Here is a 22,870-nt window from a genome sequence, read left to right as displayed (position 1 = left end):
GTGACAACTAGCCCCGAAACACATCTGTTTGGGTTGGGAGCTCCTCCCTTCAGTCTTCTCTGCCTCACATGGTACTGCCGGACTGAATCCCTCATCAGAGAGAAGCCCTCTACTTAATCAGACTTGGCTCCACCCAGAGGGGTTGAAAACCCAGGTGGTGTGCAGGGGCGTATCCATTCTAACCCTATTCTATTCCTCTTGTACTTTTAGTTTTCTGACAGTTTTCTTAGAAGCCTCTTAGTGGCCTCTTTTTGTCGTGAGCATTTAAATAGCATGTGGATACAGATCTGGATATATTTTTTCTTCTTTAAAAAAAGGTCAGAATTCTTACCAGATAAGAATTCTGTACCCTGTGATTTACACCAATTTTAATTACATCCTTCTGCAGTAGAAACCACTTTCCCTCCAAATTTAGTGGTCTGTTATGATACTATTTGCTATTGAAGAGATACCAGCTTTTAAATGACCAGGACAGTGCAAGACAAGCATTGAATTGTGAAATAACTTTAGCTAAATGCTGAAGGGTTTGCAGCTACCAGTAGAAGAGGATACATTGATGGAAAGAGTGAATAGTTTCTTTTGGAATGAGCACTTCGGGAGAAAATGCAGACTTTCTGGAAACCTCTGTCTTGCACATGTCAACAAGAGGAATGCTTTGAAATATCTTCAGACTCTTCAAAGCAACTAGCTATCTCATCCACCCAGACCAAGAAAAATCCAAAATCCTATGTCTAAATAAATACTTACCTCATCAGCCCTTAACTGAAGGCTTTAACAAAAGAAATCGTATTTTTGAATAATTATTCTTTCATGTTGTTGGGGGAGATTTTTCATAAGATTTTAGTGGATAGCACAGTAATTTTTGGACAGAAGGAAAGAAAAAATAGCATTCTTGGTGACTAGAAATTAAACTTCATATAGTTATTTGAAGGTGAAACTCGGCATAGCAAACTTAAAATTATTCAAACCAGCTAATAAAAGCAAGTCTAGATGTTTCCTATTAACCTTGGAATGTGCTTGGAAAAAGCCCTGCTACTCCAGATGTCTAGTATTAGAAAGCGTATCAACAGCTTTTACTCTCAATTGTGGTGAATAATACCATTCTAAAATTCGCAAGTGCAGTTTGGTGTGCTGGGGCATAATATAGAATTAGTATTCAGGTTTTTTCTTTCTTTTTAAATTCTTAATGTATCTTAAAAGTAGGAGAAACATCACAAGATGTCATATTCCTAATTTCTTAGTTACAAATTAAAACCAATTTATATAATGGAATAAGGTGGTCCAGACTTAGAACTCAGATGTGTTAAGTAAATATTTATTCTGGTTCCACTCCAGGGAGGTAAAAGATTTTATTAACATATTTCTTGCATTAACATATTTCTTGAGGTCACGGGGGCAAAGAAAAGCTTATGCTGTGCTTAAATGCCTGAGGGGCCTTTCTGCGGCACGCTAATAAACGCTGATTTTTTTTTTTTTTTTCTTCACTAAAGAGAGCAACGATCTTGTATTGTGGCCTTTGTTTTACTATTGTTCACTCACAACTGCATAATCTCAAACCAAGTTTTAAAAAGGCTGCTTTATTTTTTTCCCATTGTTTGGAAAGTCTCTTAGATATTACTTAAAATATTTGTATCCAAGCTTTATCCTTGTACTTTTTCTCCTGGTTTACTTTGGGCTGTTACCAGCCATTTGTACTTTGTTTTCTCTTCATTGCTGAAAAGAAAAATTGCCCATTAAAAGTCAAGATTTGAAGTGCTGAACTTAATTCCTTGAGTCCAGTCCACAGTTTGGCTCCGATTACTGTACCAGGCTGACCTCCAGTCCAAGGGAGGGTGCCTTGGCAGAAATCTGAGAATTCCTCGATCAGTGACTCCCTTTTTTGGATTTATGGAGTCTTTAGGTGGATTGCTTTGTGCTAAATGTGCTCTTATTGGAAAGGAATGGGGCTGGAATGAGAGGAACACGATGTTGCACAACGTAAATGTTTGCAGCTGACCTCCGTGTTCACTATGCTTGAATTAGCTGGCCGTTGCTGCACCTGGCTTTGAACCATGTACCATCAAAGCCCAGAAAACTCACGTAATGAATGGTTTTAAGTAGTGGTGAAAAAGAAAAGTCGGGTAATTCTGTTAACCTTTTGTGGCTGGCTCCTGACTTGATTTTTTGCCCCCCTTGAAAGTCTTTGCTATTATTCTTAGAAATAAAATTTTAAAAGACTCAGCAGCCAAACAAGCAGAATATGACATTGTGGAACAGAGTGACTGTGAAAGCTCTTTGTGCTGACGATTAATTTCACATGTAAACAGTTTCATTTTGTTGCCAGCAAGGAGATTTCCTTTTCCTTTCTGTGCCTAGTTAAAGTCTAGAAATAAAATTCCACAGCTGTCAGGTTCCCACATATTCATCAGTGGCCTCTCAAGATGGCTTCACAATGAGCAGAGTGAATTTAGAGGATTCCACTGTTAAAGTCTGCAAAGCTTGTTTCAGACACCCCAACTCACAAAATCAAGAATTGTAAATCTTTTGCCTTCCTGACATGTAATGTTGGACAGTAACATCATCTGTGGCATAATATTAATAAAATATGAACATTTTCTGTGCCCGTAGTGGGAATATGCACCCGAAGCGAAGCTAATGCCAATGGGTTTAACCAATTAGTGAGCCATCATTGTCTTCCTTATTGAAACACAGTTGCCTCCCCCAACCTCTATTTGTACATGTTAAGGACTTACCAGGCAATGAAACTCAAGGAGGGTCAGCAGGTGCCACAAAGGCCTTCCTTTCCTTTCTAGCAGGAGGGCACTTATGACTATAGAGTGCAGTAGTTGGGTGTTCATAATGCATACTCTGTAATTACCCATTGTTACCACAGCCAGCTCCAGTGTATGTGTGTATGTGTGTGTTTAAATTAGGTCAGTGCATGTTTCATTTAGCTCCCAAGCCAGAATGCTTGCCAACCTAAGCCCCAACACTTTTATTCTGGTTTCCAGAATGTGCAGAGGTTACGTACATCATCTGAATGGCCCAGTGTTCTGCAGGCTTATCTTTTGGTCTTCCAGTGGTAACGTGTTTTCCCCACTGTGTGCTTCTTCTCCAAGCAGCATTCACAAGGTTAGGCAGATCTCTAAGACGACGTCTCTAGAGAGACAGCACAGTGCATCATCTTTTGGCACCATCTAATCTTTGATGTAATGTTGTTCAGAGAAAATGATCCTTGTAGCTCATTTATGGTTTCAGTTTACATTTGGCCCTCTCATATGACCAGTAACACCTGGGAACAGAGTGGCTTTTGAGGGAGATTCTTTATAGCACCACTTCAAAGGGTTTTTGCAGAAAGGAAGTGTATGTATATGCGCATGAATTCTCCTTGAATTACAGTAAGTACTAGGTTTCACAACCTCCTGGCTAGTTAGGCAGAATAAAATATGTACACATACAGACACATACTAGTTGGCAGAAAGATTATGAAATATACCCCTTTGCTGCAGAAAGAATTGATTATGCAGGTTGGACCCCTGCTGCCCTAGTCGGCTTTCCTAATCGCAGGAGACAGATACCCATACCCATCCTGTTAAGTTATAAAGGACCCGTGTGTGCATTCTTTAACCCTATAGGACCCCGTCAGGGATAAAGAATAATATTACAGTTATGGTCGTTAACAACCAAACCATGCAACATATCTTCATGGCAGATTTCTGAAAATGTATGTTAACTAATGAAGTAAGCAGCATTTATGTGTGTGGTGTATTTAGCCTCTGCAAAAAGATATAATCCTGCCTTTAAGTATCATTCTCTAGAACAGTCTCCCCAAAGAAATATTGATAAAGACAGTAAATGAACAGAGGAAAATCCAAATTTAGAAACAGGTAATAAGGAGATATGAATCAAATTTTACCTGCAATGTAGTAGAAGTGATAGGAAACATGTCCGAGAACTTTTAGATTGAGTCTGTATTTGGACCATACCATAGCAAATTTTGAAATGAAAAGCTTAAAAAATGTTTGAAAAATAATTTAAGCAATAATCTAGTTTGCATATTTTTTAGGACCTTGGAGGACTGGTGTCTGAATTTTCCCACATTTCATTTTTCTAATTTGGAGCACCAGTTGTCAGCTATTAATAATAGTTTATACTAAGCAGTAATTACTGGTGAGCTAATTACTTTATAGACTTTAAAAAATGCAGTTATTTTTCATGACGTACTGTCCAAAGAGTAAAACAAGCCTCGAAAGAAAGAAAGGAAAGAAGGAAGGAAAGGAGGGACAAAACCCTGAGTATCTGATTTCCAATTTGTATGCTGTGATAGAATATTGAAACTTACCCAACTATCAATACATTTAAGAGAATCAGTAAGAAATAGCACATTTTCACTATAAGTAATATTTAAATATATAGTGGGTTTAAGTATATTAATTATACTCAAAAGCATAAAATTGGTATTTCCTAAGAATTGATCAAGGATATCTAAATACAAGTCATGATTAGTGTATTTTAAACCAGTGTGGTTCTTTATGACGTTCTGTTGTTTTTCAGCCTAATTGTCAGTGAGATAAATATAGCATCATAGAAAAAGATGCATTAACCAATATATTCAGTGACAAGTATAAACACCCAAACTTCCCCAGAATTCAAACAAAACCGTTGCATATTCTCCAAATTAAAGTAACAAAATTTTCCTTCCCCCTACTTTTTTTTTTAAAAACTAGCATTTTTGTTTTCTCAGTTGTTGAAGGTACAATTTGCTTTTCTGATTTTCTAATAGACTTCTGGAAGAATAGTATTCTAGAGGGTTTTGAGGATTTTATTTGGGCAAAAACAAACAATTGTTTATTGTATACATGGAAAGAACAGTTTTAAAAGAAGACATACTTTTTGTGAAGATTAATGCAAACTTTGGTTTGTTTAATAAAACAACAGTTTTGAGGTATTCCCATACCCAGAACACTTAAATTTTCTAGATGCAAACCACCGAAACAACAATAGAGAATTCAATGAAGTGTCAAAAAGAAAGTTAATTTAATTGGCCTTCATGAAAAACACAAACTTGAATTCAGACAATGAATGAATGGAATGCACTATCAGCCACGTATCCATGTTTGGAGTGTCAGTTGATGAGCACCAAGAAGAATGGGCAGCTTTACAGTTCAGCAAGCACAGATGGACTCTAGATAGATAGATCAGCTTACCAGTTTTCTGATCCTCATATTATCAGCATTCAAAAGCTTCAGTCATAGGGTCATTGTCAGTTCCTAATATTCTGAACTAGTTAGAAAACTGAGGGCACAGAAACTCATGGGTTCATGTGGGTCTTGTTACTGCTGTGGGGCCTGGGAGCTGCAGGGAGACCTGGCCACAGGGCCACTTGCCTGCATGGAGCTCATTCTGCACTTACCCCTCACCCTTCTGTCTTCCTTGGCTGATTCTGACAGCCATCAAATGCCCTCCCAGATGTGCTCACTGCCACCCCCATTTCCTTTGTTGACAGCACTACTGGATATTATGCTAAATGTTGGTTTTGTTTGTTGTTTAGTCTGTTGATAGATGTTCCAGCACCTATTACATTTGACATAACCTATATATTTCTTTTTTGTTGTTGCCCTTAAAAAGCACACTGTGTTTAGTTTGCGAGGGCTGCCATAACAAAGTGCCACAGGCTGGGCAGCTTAAACAACAGAAATTTATTTTCTAACAATCTTGGAGGCTCGAAGTCTGAGATCAAGATGTTGGCAGGGTTGGTTTCTTCTGAGGCCTCCCTTCTCAGCTTGTAGATGGCTGTCTTCTCCCTGTGTCTTCATATGGTCTTTCCTCTGTGTGTCTGTGTCCTAATCTCTTCTTAGAAGGACATGGGTCACTTCAGATTAGGGCCCACCCTGATGTCCTTATTTTAACTTAATTGCCTCTGTAAAGATCCTGTTTCCAAATACAATCACATTCTGAGGTATTGGTGGTTAGGACTTCCCCATATGAATTTTGAGGTGATACAAGTCAGCCCATAACACACATTTTTAAAAGTAAATTTTTGTGAATTGATCACCCCTGCTGTACCTACCCCACCCCTAGACTTGAGCATCTAGAAGGCAGAAACTCTCTTTCTCTTGCAATCCCCAGAACCTAACAGTGTCCAGCACTTTGCAGCTATTTCATGAACTCTTGCTGCATGAATGCACAAAGGTTGGTAAGAAACTTGAAGTTGAAAAGTGGCACTATTTCTGACTGCCAGAAGTAGCACCTGGCGAGTAGACTAGAACATGTTCCAATAAGAAGAAGAGGCAGAGAAAATACAGTACATTTAAACCAAGACAGCTTTTGACAGAAAGGCAAATGATTGTTGCTTGGGACCACCCATTCTCCACATCCAGCACTGGGAATGGAATGGAAGTTCAGGCCCTTGCGGAATACCAAAGGTCAGGTCTGAATCATATGAGAGCAAAGGTAATTAATGATTGTCAATAGATCTTTTCTCTTAAGCTCTTCACTTTAGAGTCTCAAAATACTGCAGGTATAAGAAAGAACAATGCTGTAATGCAGACAGATCATATTTGTTTCCAGTAATTTACCACGATTTCTTAAAACTAGCTGTGCTTAAAAAAATGAAAAGTTTAAATATCTCCTTTAGATACTATGTCTAGGGATATGCCAGCCAAGCAGGTTTTAAGAATGTAACTGAGACTCCTCTGTCCCTGCCATTTTTGGCTTAAGGTTCTGACTTTGAAGAAGATTGGAAAACTACCACAAGGCCAAAGCAACGTTCATTTTTCTAAAAGTATACAATGATTACTTTATGATTCAAATACTAAAAAATGCCTAATGTGCTAAAAATGCCTAATAGTGAAAAAAAAATGCCTTGGTCAATGTAACAAATATGAAGTAAGGGAGAAAGTTTCCTTAGTCTTGTGTGTTTTGCTGTCGGATATTCACATTCCCAAGTTCTTTAGCAAAAGTCACTGGCTTTTTGTTTGTTTGTTTTTGTTTTTTGTTTTAGCAAATGGAGAGTTCTTAGAACAACAAATTGTTAGAATAGGTGTAATAATTTCTGAAAGGCAAGCTATTTTCCCCTACAAATTAGACTTTGGTGGTTTTAGTATTGATGCTTAGAAGTTAAATGTTAAAGCAGTGTCATTTCGTTAAAATGGAATATCCCAGAAAAGCACAAGAACACAAGAATGACAATACTTACCTGACCTTGCTTTTCATTGCTTCCTATGCCTACAAAGTTTTTGCATGTACTTTTATCAACGTTTTTGGTTTCCAACAACTTAATTTCTCACTAATATTTTAAGACTGTACTTGAAATATGATTTTTAAAGTGGTAATATAGAAATGTAATCACTTCATATCCATTTATATGAAGTGAATTTAACAGTAGATTCAAATTTGGGGTTCCCTAAAGTTGAGCCCAAACTGGGCTTTTGTGTGCTGTGACTTTGTTATAAGTCTGAAAAAAGCTTGTGTATTTGAGATTATTTTGTTTTCTTCACCCATTCCTGGATAAAGGAAATGTCAGAAGTGGCTGCTTGTCCCAAACAAGGCAGATGGTGGATTACTTTCTGAAGGAGCTGGGCACAGGAGAGGAAATATGTGGAAAAGTAAGGTGGTTGGGGTGAGGGGAACCACATGGCTCAGAAAACAGACCCAGTCCAAAAAGAAAATAGTTCTAGCTCTTGCAGAATGAGCTCTCTTTAAGACCCAAACGTGGGTGGCGGCTGTGGACTGGTATAATTTTGAGGGAGTGGTGGTAGGCGATTTGCATTCTGGGATAATGCGAGGGCAGCAGGATAGTGGAAGGAACTGAAGTTTAGAATCTGGAAACCTAGTGTGAGTTTCAGTCCTACCCTACACTACCTGTATGACTTAGGGCAAGTCGACCTTTTTGAGTTTCAATTTCTTCATTTGTTTAATGATAAGACCAATATTATTGGCTTATCATCAGGACAAATTAAGTAATGTATGCAAAATTGCTTTGTGAGCTAGGATGCGCTATAAATGTCACTGGTGTAGAGCAAAGATAGTTACTGTTCAGTTATTCCCAAAAGTGAACACACTTAGCCATCCACATTTCCTACCCTAGATCCCCTGACAAAATGGATTGATCGGGGTATACCAAGCATTACAGTCAACTCAATGATTAGGTTACCTCAATTAGGGCTTCCAAAACCAAAATCTAAACACACATCTAAGTCTGTTTGTTAATCTGTTAATGAGGTGTGACTCTTAATTGTTGTTTATTAAATGTGAGGCGTATTTATTGCAGAATTTGGAGAATCAGATCTGGAGGGAATCTTACCTAATTTCACTCTGCTTTCAATCAGGACTATATTAAATGTGAATTAGCCCTGACAGATGGTTGTTGGATTCTGTTTCTAAATTTTTTAAAGAAGATTTCACAGTTTTTCTCTAATTTCTTTTAGTAATTTGACAATTCTTATGCTGAGTTCTTCCTTAGAGCTGACCCAAATCTTAGTTGTAATTTTAAGGCCTTTCCCCTCTCCTGTCATTACTGAAGATGGAGAACAGCTGGTCGGCAACCTTATGCTAATCATCCTTTGTATATTTAAAGAAGAGTTACTCAGTTCCACTCCCTCGCTCCACCCCCTCCCACCACCAAATTCATCAGCTAGTATTCTCTGAATCATTCATGGTGATGACACCTATCTCCCGCCCCTCCCTCAGACACTTGGCTGTTTCAGGCAGCTGGGGAGAATGTGTTGTCACTGGCCACATGGACTTGGAGAGAATCTGGGCTGCTGCTTTCTTTCCTCTTTTAGTTTCTTGATAATCTCTGGCCTTCTAATAAATGATCAGAATAACCGTTAACAGTGTTTGATGGAGTTTTGCAAGGATACTTATCAAAGAATCCTTTGAAAGTTAGACCTCCCAGATGACTTAGTGCAGTCAGCCAGACATACCATTAAGCTGCTACTTTGCCTGCTAAAAATAACATTGATTGATATCTCTGTTTTATTGGACTTAATCTTGGAAGACATTGAGCTGAAACTCTCCTGAGTGCAGTGTGTGTTCAGAAGCACACTAACAGTTTGAAAGAGTTAATGGTTTCCCCAGGGCTCTAAGTTGCAGTTGGGAATAAGTAACCATTGAGGAGAATTGAGCTCATTAAGGTTATCCCATGTAGTTTCAGAGTGGATCCTGTTTTTAATCTGAATGTGTATGCTTTTGTGTCTCTATAGGTTTATTACCCAGAACTCTCTGTCTGGGTCAGTCAAGAACCATTTCCAAACAAGGACATGGAGGGAAGGCTTCCTAAGGTAAGATCCTTAGATGCCATTTTGTTAACACTATTTTCAATATAGAAACAATTGTTTTAAAATATCAGAGCTTTTTCATTTTAATACCCATTATAGGCTGCTATAACAATCCATTAATCTGATACTATGATGACCTTGGAAATAATGTACTTTTAAAAAATATCCTAAAGTCCTATGACTTAAAGTTCACATTATCTTCCTTCATAAATAAAAAATTTTCATTTAAAACATGGAATCAGTTTATCAAAGTACAGTTCACAGGTTTTAAATCTGTTCCATTTCTGGTTAGACATACTCAAATACAATGATCAAACTAAAAGATTTCTTAAAAGTATAAGATGATGACATAATTGTCTGCTAATAAAGTCTGAAGGTCTGATAAGATTATCCATGAAGCAAAAGGGAGGAACAAAAAACTGTTACATTTCTTTCTTCTAATTTTTAAGCCTAAAAAGTATTTTTTATAAACATGGTTTCATTGTTCTGACATCTTCGATGTGGCAGTTATCTGCCTCAAGAAAATTTGTAAAATTTATATTTTAGATTTTAGCATAATTTCTGAAACAATAACAACTACATACCAGTTTTTACTGTAGATACTGGACTTTGCCTCTTAGGGTAAATACTTATTTGACTTCAAGCAGAAAGAGTGTGCTTTTTAACCAATGACTTGCTGATTTTGCAGTTAATAAAGAAAAACAGAATCCACTGAAAATAAAATTTCTATCTGAAAGTTTCATAAGTGTAATTGACTAATGGTGAGGCCTCCCCCAGCTGTTACTGGTATTTCAATGTTTAAGAAATTATTTTATTTACACTAAATAGTCTCAGCAATTCCCTATCTTATACTGGCAGGCAGAAACTGAAGAGGTTGTATCAACTGGCAGTTTGCACTGAAAGAAAACAATCTTAAATCACTTTTAATCTTGCAGAGCATTTTTGAAGGTCAAGGTTGAAATCACTGGCAGGAAAGTAGGTGAACAAAATGGTTTGGCCCTGCCTGAACTAGACTTGCACTGATTTGTAGAGCTGGAGTGGAAGAGAGCTAAAATAGTAGCGCTTTCCTTAAAAGACACCCACACCCCACCACCTCACCAGCAGCACACCAGCAGCAGCAGTATAACCGTAGACATTCATCGCTGTGCCAGATCAGGGCATAATTCTCTTAAGGCAGCTGAGGGCAAGATATGAAAACAAAGCAAAGTATAGCCTTCGCATTAGTTCTTGCCTCATTCAGGCATCCAAAGGTCCTCTCTCTTTGATACTGGTGACATAAACATTCAGGCATCCAAAGGTCCTCTCTCTTTGATACTGGTGACATAAACCAGAGGGGCAAGACTAGGCATAGTTCCTTGATGAGTTCAATGGTGCCTCACCGTACTCTTAGAAACCAGCCCTGCTGTGCTAGGTCTTGTCCCACACAAAGACATGCTCCCAGGGGTGGGCACCGTGGATCATGGTATTCAGGTCTTCTGCTATTTTAGGTTCTTTCTTCTCTAAATATGTGAATAATATTTTAAGCATAGTGTATTTTGTTCTTTTTCCAGAAGTTCCCTTCTGGAAAAGCATATCTTTGTATAATTGTAGGAAAAATAATCTTGACTTACTTGGTCCAAAGCACATTATTAACTGGGGATTAATTTCCTAGTAGTCATCTGTCGGGAGGGCTGATGCACCCCGAGGCACATTAACTGGCATGACTTTCAGGACGGCGGGGCTGTGGGAGCCACTGGACACATCTGCCCCCCAACCCCTAGCCTCTTGAATTACTCAGGTCCCTCAGCTCTGTTGGCACAAATATGAGCTGGATGATAGAAGAACCGTTATTCCCATGGATGAACTTTTTTTGGCTTGAATTCTTATAAGGCCTGACTTCTGGATCTGGAGAAAGAAGACTTCTTTGTGTCCCATCTTCAAAATGCCTCCTCCACTTGTTGCAGAAGCCTAAAATTCCTTTAGTGGGGCAGAAAGCCTATTAATTATTTAAAAAAAAAAAATAGTGGGAGGGTGAGTGGATTGAAATCAGTCAGGGGAAGAGGATTGAAATCTAGTAAATCCAGGACTCCATAGGGAGGATGCACTGAACTCTGTCTCCTCAGGAGCACCTCTCACCACGGGCATGTTGGGCTCTGGGCTCTCGGGGTGCTTCAGTAGCACACCTCCCTGTGGGCCCTACTACCACTGCCTCATGAGGGTCCAGTCTGTAGCCTGTCTTCCACACAGCAAGTTAATGAAGGGTGAGATGGGCAGGGACTGTTTCTGTTTCAATCTCTAAGCTTAAAATCGAATAGAGTACTCCAGCCATAGTAGGCACTTAGAAAATGAATAATGAACGAAGAAATGTATATTATCTGGGACTTTGAAACAGAAAAAATGGTAAAAATGGTAAATTCAAATCTGAAATAATCTTCTCTTTCTTTTTTTATGGAAGTGCCTCTTCCCAAATCCCTAGCTCTTCCTTTTGTTTTGTTGTGTATGTTTCATGGAGGTAGAAGATTAGTACTGAGACTGAGATTTAAATAGAGAGATACACTAACGTTCTGTATATTCACTTTTGAACAGAGTAAGTCTGAACTGGAGCAGTTTTAAGGCAAGCTGTGTAAAGAGTATAATTGTTGAGTTAACATTTATCAACTTTTCATTTTCCTTCTTTTCTTGCCTGTGCTAATTAACAGCCATTGAACTCTTCATCTGTCCAAAACCTAAGTTTGCCCTATCCTGAACCATGGTAACTGGTTGACTGTGGGGTGAGGTGGGGTCGGGCTGGCAGCATTATTTTAAAGACACTGGGATTACGTGGATTTCCTTTTTTTTTAATTTTGGGGTTGTGTACCAAGATTCCAAGATTGAAATTATTTTCACAACTGCAAGTAACTACCCAATATTATGCTTTTGGAAATTGAATCTAGACCCTTAAGGGTGTGTGAGTGGTGAATTATATTTTTATTTAATTTTCTGGTTTGTTCCCATTGGTATTTAATGATACCAAAACAACCTCTAAAATCACAACCTAAGATTGGAGTATTAAAGTACATCATGGTTATATATGTCCAAAAAATGTTGTATGCCCTCAAAGTCCGAGACTTTTAAGTAAAAAATTGAGGCATACCAGAGGTTTAATATGGAAAATCTGTACAGTAAGTAAGACTTTTTAAAGTTGAATAATCTGTTGCATTTAGTTCACCCCTGGGTTGCTGAAAATACTTATTCAATTTCAAGTTGTTTGGAAGTTACTGGTTTCTGAATTCTTAAAAAGAAATTCAGATGTGTTAATTTATAGGCCACAAAGTAAGATTATCACTTTAATCCAAGTACTTTACATCTAGTCAAACTGGCTTATTAAAACTGTCTTGTTAGAACATGTGACTTGAGCAAAAAAAAAAAAAAAAAAAAAAAAACCCACGTTTTAAAACCACAAAGGATAATTTTTTCCAAGAAAATGTCAGTAATTAAAACTCCAGCGTTCAGCTAAAAGAGAGAACCATCGTCAAATCTTCACTGTGTTCATACCTGTACAAGGCATAAAATCCATCTGTTGTAAATTAATACCTTTATTGTGCATCATGTGGGCAGGTGGGCTTCACTGTGCTGTGCTTCTGCTGTCTGGTTGTGATGGAGAGCTCCTCTTCACTGTTGGCGCTGCAGCAGTGTGTCCGGGAAGCCACGTGGCGGCGGATCAGTAGTCACACTGAGATTGAGTTATTCTAGTCAGAAACACAAAAACCTTACTCATCAGGATTGTGAGGAGAGACTTAGAATAGCCCCAGTCAGTCGAGATGAGCTGAATCTCACTCTCTTCTGGCCTTGGTTTCCCCACTAGCCCCCACTTTCCTACAACCGCTGTCTGGGCACCCTCACATTATTTCTCTCCCAGACACTTCCCATCTTTGGTAGCCACTTCTGGCATGCGCCGATTGCACATAGAATAAGCCATACATAGATAAGATTTATGCAAGTTGAGATACATTTTTAAATATTTTTATTACGTATTAGAAAATAGATTGTTACTCTTCTTCATCACACACACTGGACTCTTTTTTTTTTTTTTTTTTTTTTTTTAAATTATGAACTGACACTCCTGTGAGTATCTATCACCCAGTCTAAGGTTGGGCCCTATCTGATACTAGAAACTGTCCTAAGAAACCTGACACTGGGGAATGCTGCCTCACACATGGCTGGCACCACCGTGACAGAACCACTTCATTCTACTGAAGCAAAGGTGGCCAGTGTTTAATTACTTTATTTCCTCACAGACCTAATATTTACATTCAGGTGAACTGTGTTTAATATGTAAACTCTATTTTGCAAAACAGCAAGAGTTCAAGGGTAAAATGTGGGCTGGGCAGGAAAAGCAAAATTTTAAAAAATGGTTTCAGAAGCGTGACTAATTTTGTCTTTTATGTGTGTCTGTCTGTGTGTGGGTCTGCCTGCTTTGCAGGGAAGACTTCCTGTCCCAAAGGAAGTGAACCGCAAGAAGAACGATGAGACAAACGCTGCCTCCCTGACTCCACTGGGCAGCAGTGAACTCCGCTCCCCAAGAATCAGTTACCTCCACTTTTTTTAATCGTAACACCTCCATTTGTATTACATATGGTGTATGGGTATTGATGAGGTCATGGTATCATATATGGGATTTTTTTCTGTGTAAATCATCAAGTATAAGAAGAAACTATGGGACTCTGAGCCTTGCTTTAGAGAATTTACAGTGGACAAATAGGTATCATCAAACCAGTTTTTAATCATTCTGACTCAAGTGAAAATGCTCAGAATTTCACACTGTGAATCCACGTTTACAACCCTTACAGGTGGGCCTTCAGGCCTGGTTCGCTACAACAATGTCTTCCACAACTCAAACTCCCACCGCGCTCACACAACCGGTCCACTCCTGCCTTTTCACTCACACAGCTCCCGACTGCTTCTTGCAGAGGCTGAGAGTCCCCCCCTTTTTTTTTCATTTAGATGTAACAAACCTAGTAGTTTATGTTCATCAATTGTCTGTATATCTCTATATTTTATCCATGTACTCTTTTGATGTATAGAAGTAGTTTGAAACTCATTGTTTCCTTGTGGTAAGTGACCGAGATGCTGCCACAGGACCTGAGACACTGATGAATGGTGCTATTTTGGACTTTCAACATGCTCCTTGGCGAGGTAGCTCTGATGGAGTTATTTTTTATTTCCATGTTCTAAGAAGGTGTTGGTACTCTGTTTCCCTGAATGTTGTTCTCTAGACTGGATTGACTTGTTTTCCTTGTGTCTTCAGTGTGGCTTTCTTCCTCAGTGTTGTAGGTTGAGCGAATGCTACCAGAGTGTGAGAGACGATTGTCTCGTTGGCTGGCACTCACGGACATGCAGTCACGGTAGCGGGAGCAATCACAAAACTGTAATTTACTTACCAAATCTCTTCCTTTCCGTAGCCTCGCCTGCCTGACTTAGAGAAAGAAAAGCAATAATTTTACAGGCATTTTGAGGTGTCTCTTTGGGTTCTTTCTGTTTGAAAGGATATTTGTCGAAAAAAAGAGCAAAACCTTTTTAAATAAATTTCCCCTGAAAAAAAAAACCCAAAACACTGGCATCTGAGTAGGAATATGAAAATGACACCTTTTCCAAATATTAAATTGGAAAACAATGTCTACAAAATCATGATACTTTTTTAAAAGGCAGAGCATTCTTTTTTTGGCAATTTTGATAAGCAAGGTGTAGATTTACATTTTTGTCCTTGCTCCCAACGAAATGGATAAACAAAAATAAATTACCATCTACTCATGGAATGTTGTTGTGTTAGCCAGTCTGAAAGCCCACCTTAATTTTTATATAACTGTCTTTTAGCTCTTCTTTTGACAGGGCAGGCCTTGTTCTGAACTGTTTCGCTTCTGACTGTTAAACACCGATGACGCATGCACTGCACTTCTTCGTTTTCTTCTTGCTCCCCCATTGGCCTGAGTTTCTTGTGCATTACTCCTCTCCCTCCTTCGTTAGAATAGGTATATCAGCTGTGTAAATAGAGCAAGAAAACAGTATTCTGCATCTGTGGCATTTATGTAGAGTTGCAGTTGTGTACTGCTGAAAATGCAGGCTTTTGTAACAGTGTGATCTTTACTGATGCACTCATGACAAGTACCCAATGTATTTTAGCTATTTTAGTAGTATTTGTTCAATAAATACGCAAGCTGTAAGGTAACTGTCTGATTTGGCTCATCATTGAAGAGGCCTAGTTTTGAATGCCTTCTCTGGTTCTTGCTAATTCATGTGTTCCCAGAGCCCCAGAAGTCAGGCCAGCAAACCCAAGGGCAAATATCAAAAGAGAGAGAATCAGCTCTGCCTTTCATGCGTTTTCCCTTTTGACCATTTTATGAGATTAGGGGCTAGGCAGTGGCTCATTAAGATGGTATTTGCAGAGCTGCCTCTGGACACAAAGCAGAATTAGACCAAGATCCTTTTATTTCTACACTTTTTCTCCCTTCCAAGGCATTCGCATACACTTCAAAACTTACTCTTTCTCACTCCTTGCCATTAAGACCCACTCTGTGGTATTCTTTTTATCCCTGCCAAAAGAGATCTGACCTCACTTCTTCATGGAATATTTGCACTTTTCCTCAGACAAAAAGCTTAAACTTGTAAGGGGATACAAATTTGAGACAGAATTTAAAGTCATTAAGGCTTAATTCATGTGTACCCAGATACCTGGAACCCACCAGATGATAAAGTGATGATGAGCAGAGCCTTCTAGAGGTCTCATGTGACCCTGAAACCTGGCAATTCAGGGGATTCATGCACTCCCTGTGCATGAGAAATATCTTCTGGTTTCTCCTCATCCATTACAGGAGTGAAACTTTAACTTGGCTTGTATACAGGTTGCTTATTTTTCTGGTTGGGTTCAGATATTGGAGTTTCACCTCAACAGAGACTAAGGAACAGACCTCTGAGATAAAAGCCAGAGAGAGAAAAAAGAGCTAAAGGTAACAGGTAACATTGCCTCTTAAGTGGGAGCTTAGCCTCTAAAGAGTGGGCATCGGATTCTCTCTGAGAAATCTTGGGTCTTGATATGTGTGTTATGTCAGGAAGGACTTTTACATTTGGGGGTTATTGAGCTTAATTTGAAATTAATGCACATCTCAGATTTTGTTTAAGTTTCCTATTTACCCTCAACTGTTAATCTTATTAAGAGAAAGGAGCCTTAGGGCAGAACCAAAAATTCTAACTGCTTACCAGATCATTAGAATTTCATTCTGAAGGAAAATTCTTAAAAATGACACACCACCACCATTTTGAGTATTAACCTCTTGATATAATAAGGGAAGTCCTCCTTAAATTTAATTACCTTTCTTTTTAAAAATTTTTTTATTAAAAAAAAGAAAAGAAACCATCATCTGAAGACTTAGGTGGAGCTGGAGAATCTGCTCCCAATACAGGTTAGTCCATGGCTGTTTGTTTGCAGGATGCCTCAGTTCTTCTACTCATGAGCCTCTCCCTAGTGCTGCTTGAGTGTCCCCATAACTTCTGGCTTCCTGAAGAGCAAGTAATTCAAGAGAAAGCTGGGAGCAAGCTAAAATGCTATGACCTATTATCAGAAGTCACCATCATCTATCATATTCTATTCATTAGAAGCAAGTCACTAAGTATAGCCCACACTCAAGGATGAAGGAAATTAGTTTCTACCTCCTAAAAGGAATACCAAAGAATTCATGGACATATTTTAAAAATAGCACATGATCTGAAGTTGAAGAGCTCAGGGTAATTATAGGTCAGGGTCTGGAAGTAAGAAGGGCTGAAACTAGCATCACAGCTACTTCTTTCTATTGAAAATTGTTTACAGTCCTTGGAAGCAGCGTATGAGGAGAGCATCCAGGAACTATAATACTGGGATTGCATAGCCTCCATTTATTAATCCAAGTTCGATTAGACCCACTACTAATATTTACAGAATGTCATGAGAAGCTATAAAAACAGGGGAGCTGGAATAAATGATGTTTAAAGTTCCATCCAACTCTTTGGATTATGGAGGTTGCTGATGACTATTCCTCAGCCTCCACAAAGCTTGAAGTAATAATTGACTCTGCACTTTAAACTTGAAAGATTCGTGTGTAAGGATCCAGCAATGTTTTGTGAAGGGTTATAAGAATTGGAGAGATAGCTGGGCTCACTTCAGAAGACCCAGACTTTGATTCAAGACTGCTTTGTTCTCTCACCAGAGGCAAACATATCACCATGTTGCCTTTGGGAGGAGACTGCTAACAACCATTGAGCAGACATAACCTGGAGATTTGTTTTGCAATGTGTTGTATAACAATGTTGATTTAATTGCCTCAGGCGATTTCACATGAAAATCCAGGTAGAAAAGCGGAAAATGTAGCAACAGTGGGATTGGAGGTGAATAGCTGCCTCCACCTGTGGATAAGGCATGTCCTTTCTTTTATCAAACTCTCATCACCTCTTTTCTTATATCCTGTCTGCTTCATTTATTTATATCATCTGCTTGCCTCTGTTGGTATGGCAGTTAGCAACACTAATCTTCTGGTTTGGGGAGGATGGTGCTGCACTTATTTTCACCAACAAATGGCCAGGGGACCTTTTGCACTCATTTTTTGATAGCAGGAACACTTATAGGATCATGAACACCAGATTGGAATCGGAGGTTCCTCAATGCTACTCAAAACTTCTCTGCTGCAATTCCAACTCTACCTCTCTGGGCCCTCGTTAGAATCCTTTGATTATCCTCCTCCAGGGATTGAGATCACATGATAAACAATCTTGGATTCGGTCAGGTTAAGCTATATACAGGTATGATAAATTCATAATTTTCAAACTGAGGTATGTGTACCTAAGGCTTTTCACGGATTGCATGCTCAGGACAATTTTCAGGAAATTAATTTCCAGATCCTCTATATACACTATACTCTTTCCTTAAATTGATCTGCTGAGCATGAGTCTTTGTTCATACTGTTTCTTTTCCCACAGAAAAAAAGATATAGGGCTACCCATCCCAAATCTTAATACAATACGTTGCTCTTAATATGACACCAAAAACCTCAGATGTAGCAAACAGAGAAAAGGTTTGATGATTAATCATAACACCATAGAACCTTGGGCTTTTGCCTCTTATACACATGTTAAAGCTGATTATGATGTTAGATAACATAGAAATTGGGTGTTTGGACTCACCAATAGATTTTCAGAATTCAGATATATGATAAAGTGGAGTGATGGTAATAATGACAATTTTTTTTTTTACAGCTTTTTCTTTTTCTCTTCCTGACTCTTGTCAAAGAATTTCTTGCTCTTGAGGGAAAGCCATGGGAGAGTGAAACAAAGAAAATTAGTAGAAGGCAGTGAATGCCAAAAATGTCTTCTTACATATAATTGTAATCAATTATTTCCCATTATTGTCAATATCCTTCCCTAGGATGTATCTTGACTGGGAAAAAAAGTAACTTGGAAGAGCTAAGGCAATATAGATTTGCCATGCTGATTATTTTAAATGTAACCAGAATGCCTTTTGGGAATGCCAAATTTTTATAAGATGCAGTAGACAGATAGAACCCAAGGATAAAAACTTTCACATGGTTCTTTCAGATGTGATGTGCATTCATTAATAAAGTTGTCAGAACCCATTGTATCAAACCATAACATGAAACATTTATTCAATTATATTCAATTCTTGTCTTAGTCTGTTTTCTGTTGCTGTAACAAAACACCAGACTGGATAATTTATTTTAAAAAAGAAACATTTGGCTCATGGTTCTGGAGACTGGGAAGTCCAAGAGCCTGACATTGGAATTTGCTCAACATCTGGTGAGGGCCTTCTTGCTGCCTCAAATTGTGATAGAAGGGTGGAAGGGCAAAAAGTGCATTTCAATTCAGGTCCCTCCTCTTCTTATAAAGCCTTGCGTCGCATCATGGGGTCTACCCCATCAACGTATGAATTTGAGGATTAATTTTTCAACATATGAAACTTGGGGAACATACTCAAACCGTAGTTGTTTCTACCATTTTATCTTATAACATATTTCTTGTTTAATCATTCTCCAAAGCCAGTCAGCAGTATTCAATACCCGTACATAATTTCACTAGAGATATACCATGCCTTTTATCATTTTCCTGCTTTATATGAGAAATAGTGTATTGGTCATCTTGTTTTTATAACTTAAACATGGAAAAATCAATTGTATTAGATCTTTATCTTAATTGTTTTTAGTGATCAGTTTCACAAGATATACTTTTAGTTCTCATTGATTTTTATAATATTCCTCAACATAGCTATTTGAATTGAAAAATGAAAAACTTTTTCTGACAGAAAGTATACCTGATTTGGCTGACTGGTTTGACAGTGAAGATTGGCCCTGCCAATGAGGTTTTATGACAGATATTTTTCATAAATGAGCTAAATCTGCAACTCCAAATTAGTGGCAATACATTTAAAACAAGAAATAAGATCAAAGCATTTTATCAAAAAGCATTGTTTTGGCAAACATGTAATAAAATTAAAAATTTGTTTGATTTTCCTGCCATTTCTGGTGATATGGGTTTTAAAAGGTGGGCGTAAGTACAAGTGTTACAGCACAATTAACAATAATTTGATAAATCTTAGTAAAGCTCTCTTGGTATACTTCCCAGAAATTGAGAAAGTAAATTATTCAAATTGCTGGAGAACAAATCTCTTTGCTAGTCAGGTGCTTCCTAGTTCACTATTTAAAAGAAATGAAGAAGGACTTTGTCAAATTGTCATGTGCCCGAAGATTAAAAATATTTTTGCTAACAGACCATTATACAAATGTTGACATATAACATAGAAGGAATTCAAAGAACTGAATTACATTGCTATAATAAAACACTCTCAATTCCTTCAACTTACATCTATAAAAACAAAAAAAAATAGAAATAGAATTGATACTGACCCCTTATTTCAGCAGTAAGTAATGTTCATCTACAGATAAATGAACTAACTGAAAAAAGTTTATCATCTCATTAAAGGATGCATTTGCAATATAACTTTACTTTTTGTGTTTAATAATATGTTTATGTTTAATCAGTAGTGTATTGATAATAATTCAATTGCACAGATTTTTTTAATGTTCAGAGCTTTATGGTAACAAAATAAAAGTAAAAAATTGAATTTAGGTATATTTCAATTGCAGATACATGTGATAGCGTAAGCAGTATTTTCAAACAAAATTATGTTACACTAAGGTAAAGTTCTTTGGAGGAAGTTGAATAAAAATTTAAGTTCAAGTAGAAAAAGAAAGTCAGATTTCTAAAAGTTATGGAAGTATTTGTTTTTAAAAATGGAATGATGGTGGGTTATCCATTGTCGTGGTGTTTAGATTCAACTGTATACATTATAGGAGAAATTCAACTTTCATTTTAACATGAAAACATTTATAATATGCCCCAAATTACATCCTTTAAAGTGTTTAAATTTATGATGAAAAACATTACTATTCACAAAAATTACATGACGGAACATACTTTAATACAATTCTTATAGAGGATATAAAAGCAAAAGAGTTTGAAAACTTCTGAGCTAGAAAAGAAACCTAGGTGTTTTGAGGAAGTCACTTCTGGACAGAAATACTTCCCATCTAGTCTCAATGCCTGAAAATTGCTCCCATTAATTCTTTTTGATAGAAGCCTTGAAGGGCACTGGACATTAATTTACTGTACTGCAGGGACCAAGACCCTGAGGAAACGGCACCAGTGAATTCTGATGGGGAAGGGAAAGAAAGGTCCAGACTCCCGGTCAGAGGTCAAGCAGGACAGGCTGGATGGCTTGGAGGCACTGACCACACGGGAGTGATGAAAGAAGGTCCCAGAGAAGATGTCTTCCTGGGCTGCAAGTTCAATGAGTGTATAAAAGAAAGATCGGCAACTCTTCTTAGAGCCTTTACATCATTCTTCCTTGACACAGTCAAATCTTTTTAGTGCTACTTTTTTTTTTATTTCTCCAGATTCTTCATCATATCTCTATCCAGCATATTCAAAAGGGCTGAGTCAATTATTCCTCCCGTAGGAGAAGGGGGCACAAGTCAGTGAGAGAAGTGGGATTATACCTCAGGTCACAACCCTGTAGTACTTGAGATCCCAGTACACCTAAGAAAAGCCTATACAGCAGCAAGCAGCTCATGAATCAGGGCAGAAAAAGTGTCATCTTTTCCTTTATTGCATGTCTCCATTAGGCTTCCTTCTGAACATAACTTTATAGAAGGAATGTGAAATTAATCTAGTCCCCTTGCACAGTACATGGTGCCATTAATGCATGGCTTAGCTATAACCAGGAGATCCATGTGGCTATGTGAAAGCCTCATAGAAAGAGAATTCTAATCGCTTCTTGGCCTTTTGGCTAAGATCAAGTGTAGTGGAGAATTCTAAGAATGCATTAATTTGCTGATTTCAAGTTGAGCAGCTTTATTTATTAGCTGCAACCTTTATGAGTGCAAGGCTGCTATTAATTTCCGCCAACACATTGGTCCCAGCTGAGCTCAGGGTTGCACAGAATGAGCTGGCTCTTTCTCCAATGCAACAACCTTTCACATCCTGCTCCCCTTGTCCTGTTAACAACCTCAGTTCCTTTAGGCAGTTTTTCTGTGACTGGTTTTCTGGGACTTTCACCACCACTATTGCCCTCTTACACAAACTCGTTTGCGACTGACCCAGCTTCCTTTTAAAAATGATAGCTGAGGCCTGGAAGGAATCAATGACAGAGACATCCACTGGAGGAACACACTGTATAGTGCTGTGGTTGTTAGAGAGTTCTGAGACATAACTAAGTAGAAGGGAGTTATGAGTCCTATTAATGTCTAAACAGCTGCTGTAGAGCCCCAGGTGCTCTATTCTACCTATCACTGGGTAGTCCCAATCCTGAGCCACGTCTCCATTAGGGTCCTATATTAGTCTGTTTTCACGCTAATTCAGGTAATAAGGAACTACCTGAGATTAGGTAATTTATGAAAAAAAGTGGATTAATTGACTCACAGTTCTGCAGGCTTAACAGGAAACGTGACTGAAAGGCCTCAGGAAACTTACAATTATGGTAGAAGGCAAAGGGGAAGCAAGGACCTTCACATGGTGACGAGAGAGAAAGAGTGAAGCAGGGGAGTGCCACACACTTTTAAACCATCAGATCTTGTGAGAACTCTATCACGAGACAGCACTAGGGGAATGGTGATGGTGAAAAACCATTAAAAATTACCCCCATGATCCAATCAGCTCCCATCAGGCCCCACCTTTTAACACATTGAGATTACAATTCCACATGAGATTTGGGCGGGGACAAAGAGCCAAACTGTATCAGCTCCTAACTGTAGTGCTGGTCCCATGGCACCCTGAAAAAAGGGGAGACAGTCACTTCTTTTCTTGGGGGCCATAGACCATGTCCTGTTTTCTCTTTTCCCTGGGCTTTGTGACAATGTAAGTGGATATCTGGGAGAAGGGAGTAGGCAAGGAACCTCATCAGGCCTACTTAGGGCCTGTCTCACTGGCTCGTTCCTTAAAATCCCAGGGCTAGTTTCTGAAAAGCAAATGTTTCTCACAGAGCAGAGGAGTGCTGCTTTCTAGGACAGAGAGGTAACTGGAACATTCCAATTTGTCATTAATAGCTAGGATTTGCTTTG

General features: G+C 38.3%; 1 protein-coding gene and 1 pseudogene across 3 annotated transcripts in view; both read left to right on the top strand.

Annotated features, from left to right (window-relative positions):
• The window catches only part of NREP (neuronal regeneration related protein), a 28,971-nt gene extending 13,530 nt beyond the window's left edge, over window positions 1-15,441 (top strand). For 2 of the 3 annotated variants that reach the window (XM_054555176.2, XM_054555178.1), the window contains exons 3-4: window positions 9,186-9,263; window positions 13,702-14,858. In XM_054555176.2, the coding sequence (XP_054411151.2) occupies window positions 9,186-9,263; window positions 13,702-13,827 (204 nt within the window). In that variant the 3' untranslated portion in view covers window positions 13,828-14,858. 3 annotated transcript variants of the gene reach the window in all.
• Window positions 15,442-21,580: 6,139 nt separating this feature from the next.
• Window positions 21,581-21,687, top strand: LOC112133672 (U2 spliceosomal RNA; annotated as a pseudogene).
• The last annotated feature ends 1,183 nt before the right edge of the window (window positions 21,688-22,870 follow it).

The sequence above is a fragment of the Pongo abelii genome, chromosome 4 (assembly GCF_028885655.2).
Source record: "Pongo abelii isolate AG06213 chromosome 4, NHGRI_mPonAbe1-v2.0_pri, whole genome shotgun sequence".
NCBI lineage: Eukaryota > Metazoa > Chordata > Mammalia > Primates > Hominidae > Pongo > Pongo abelii.
This window is presented reverse-complemented; position numbering and strand designations above follow the sequence as displayed.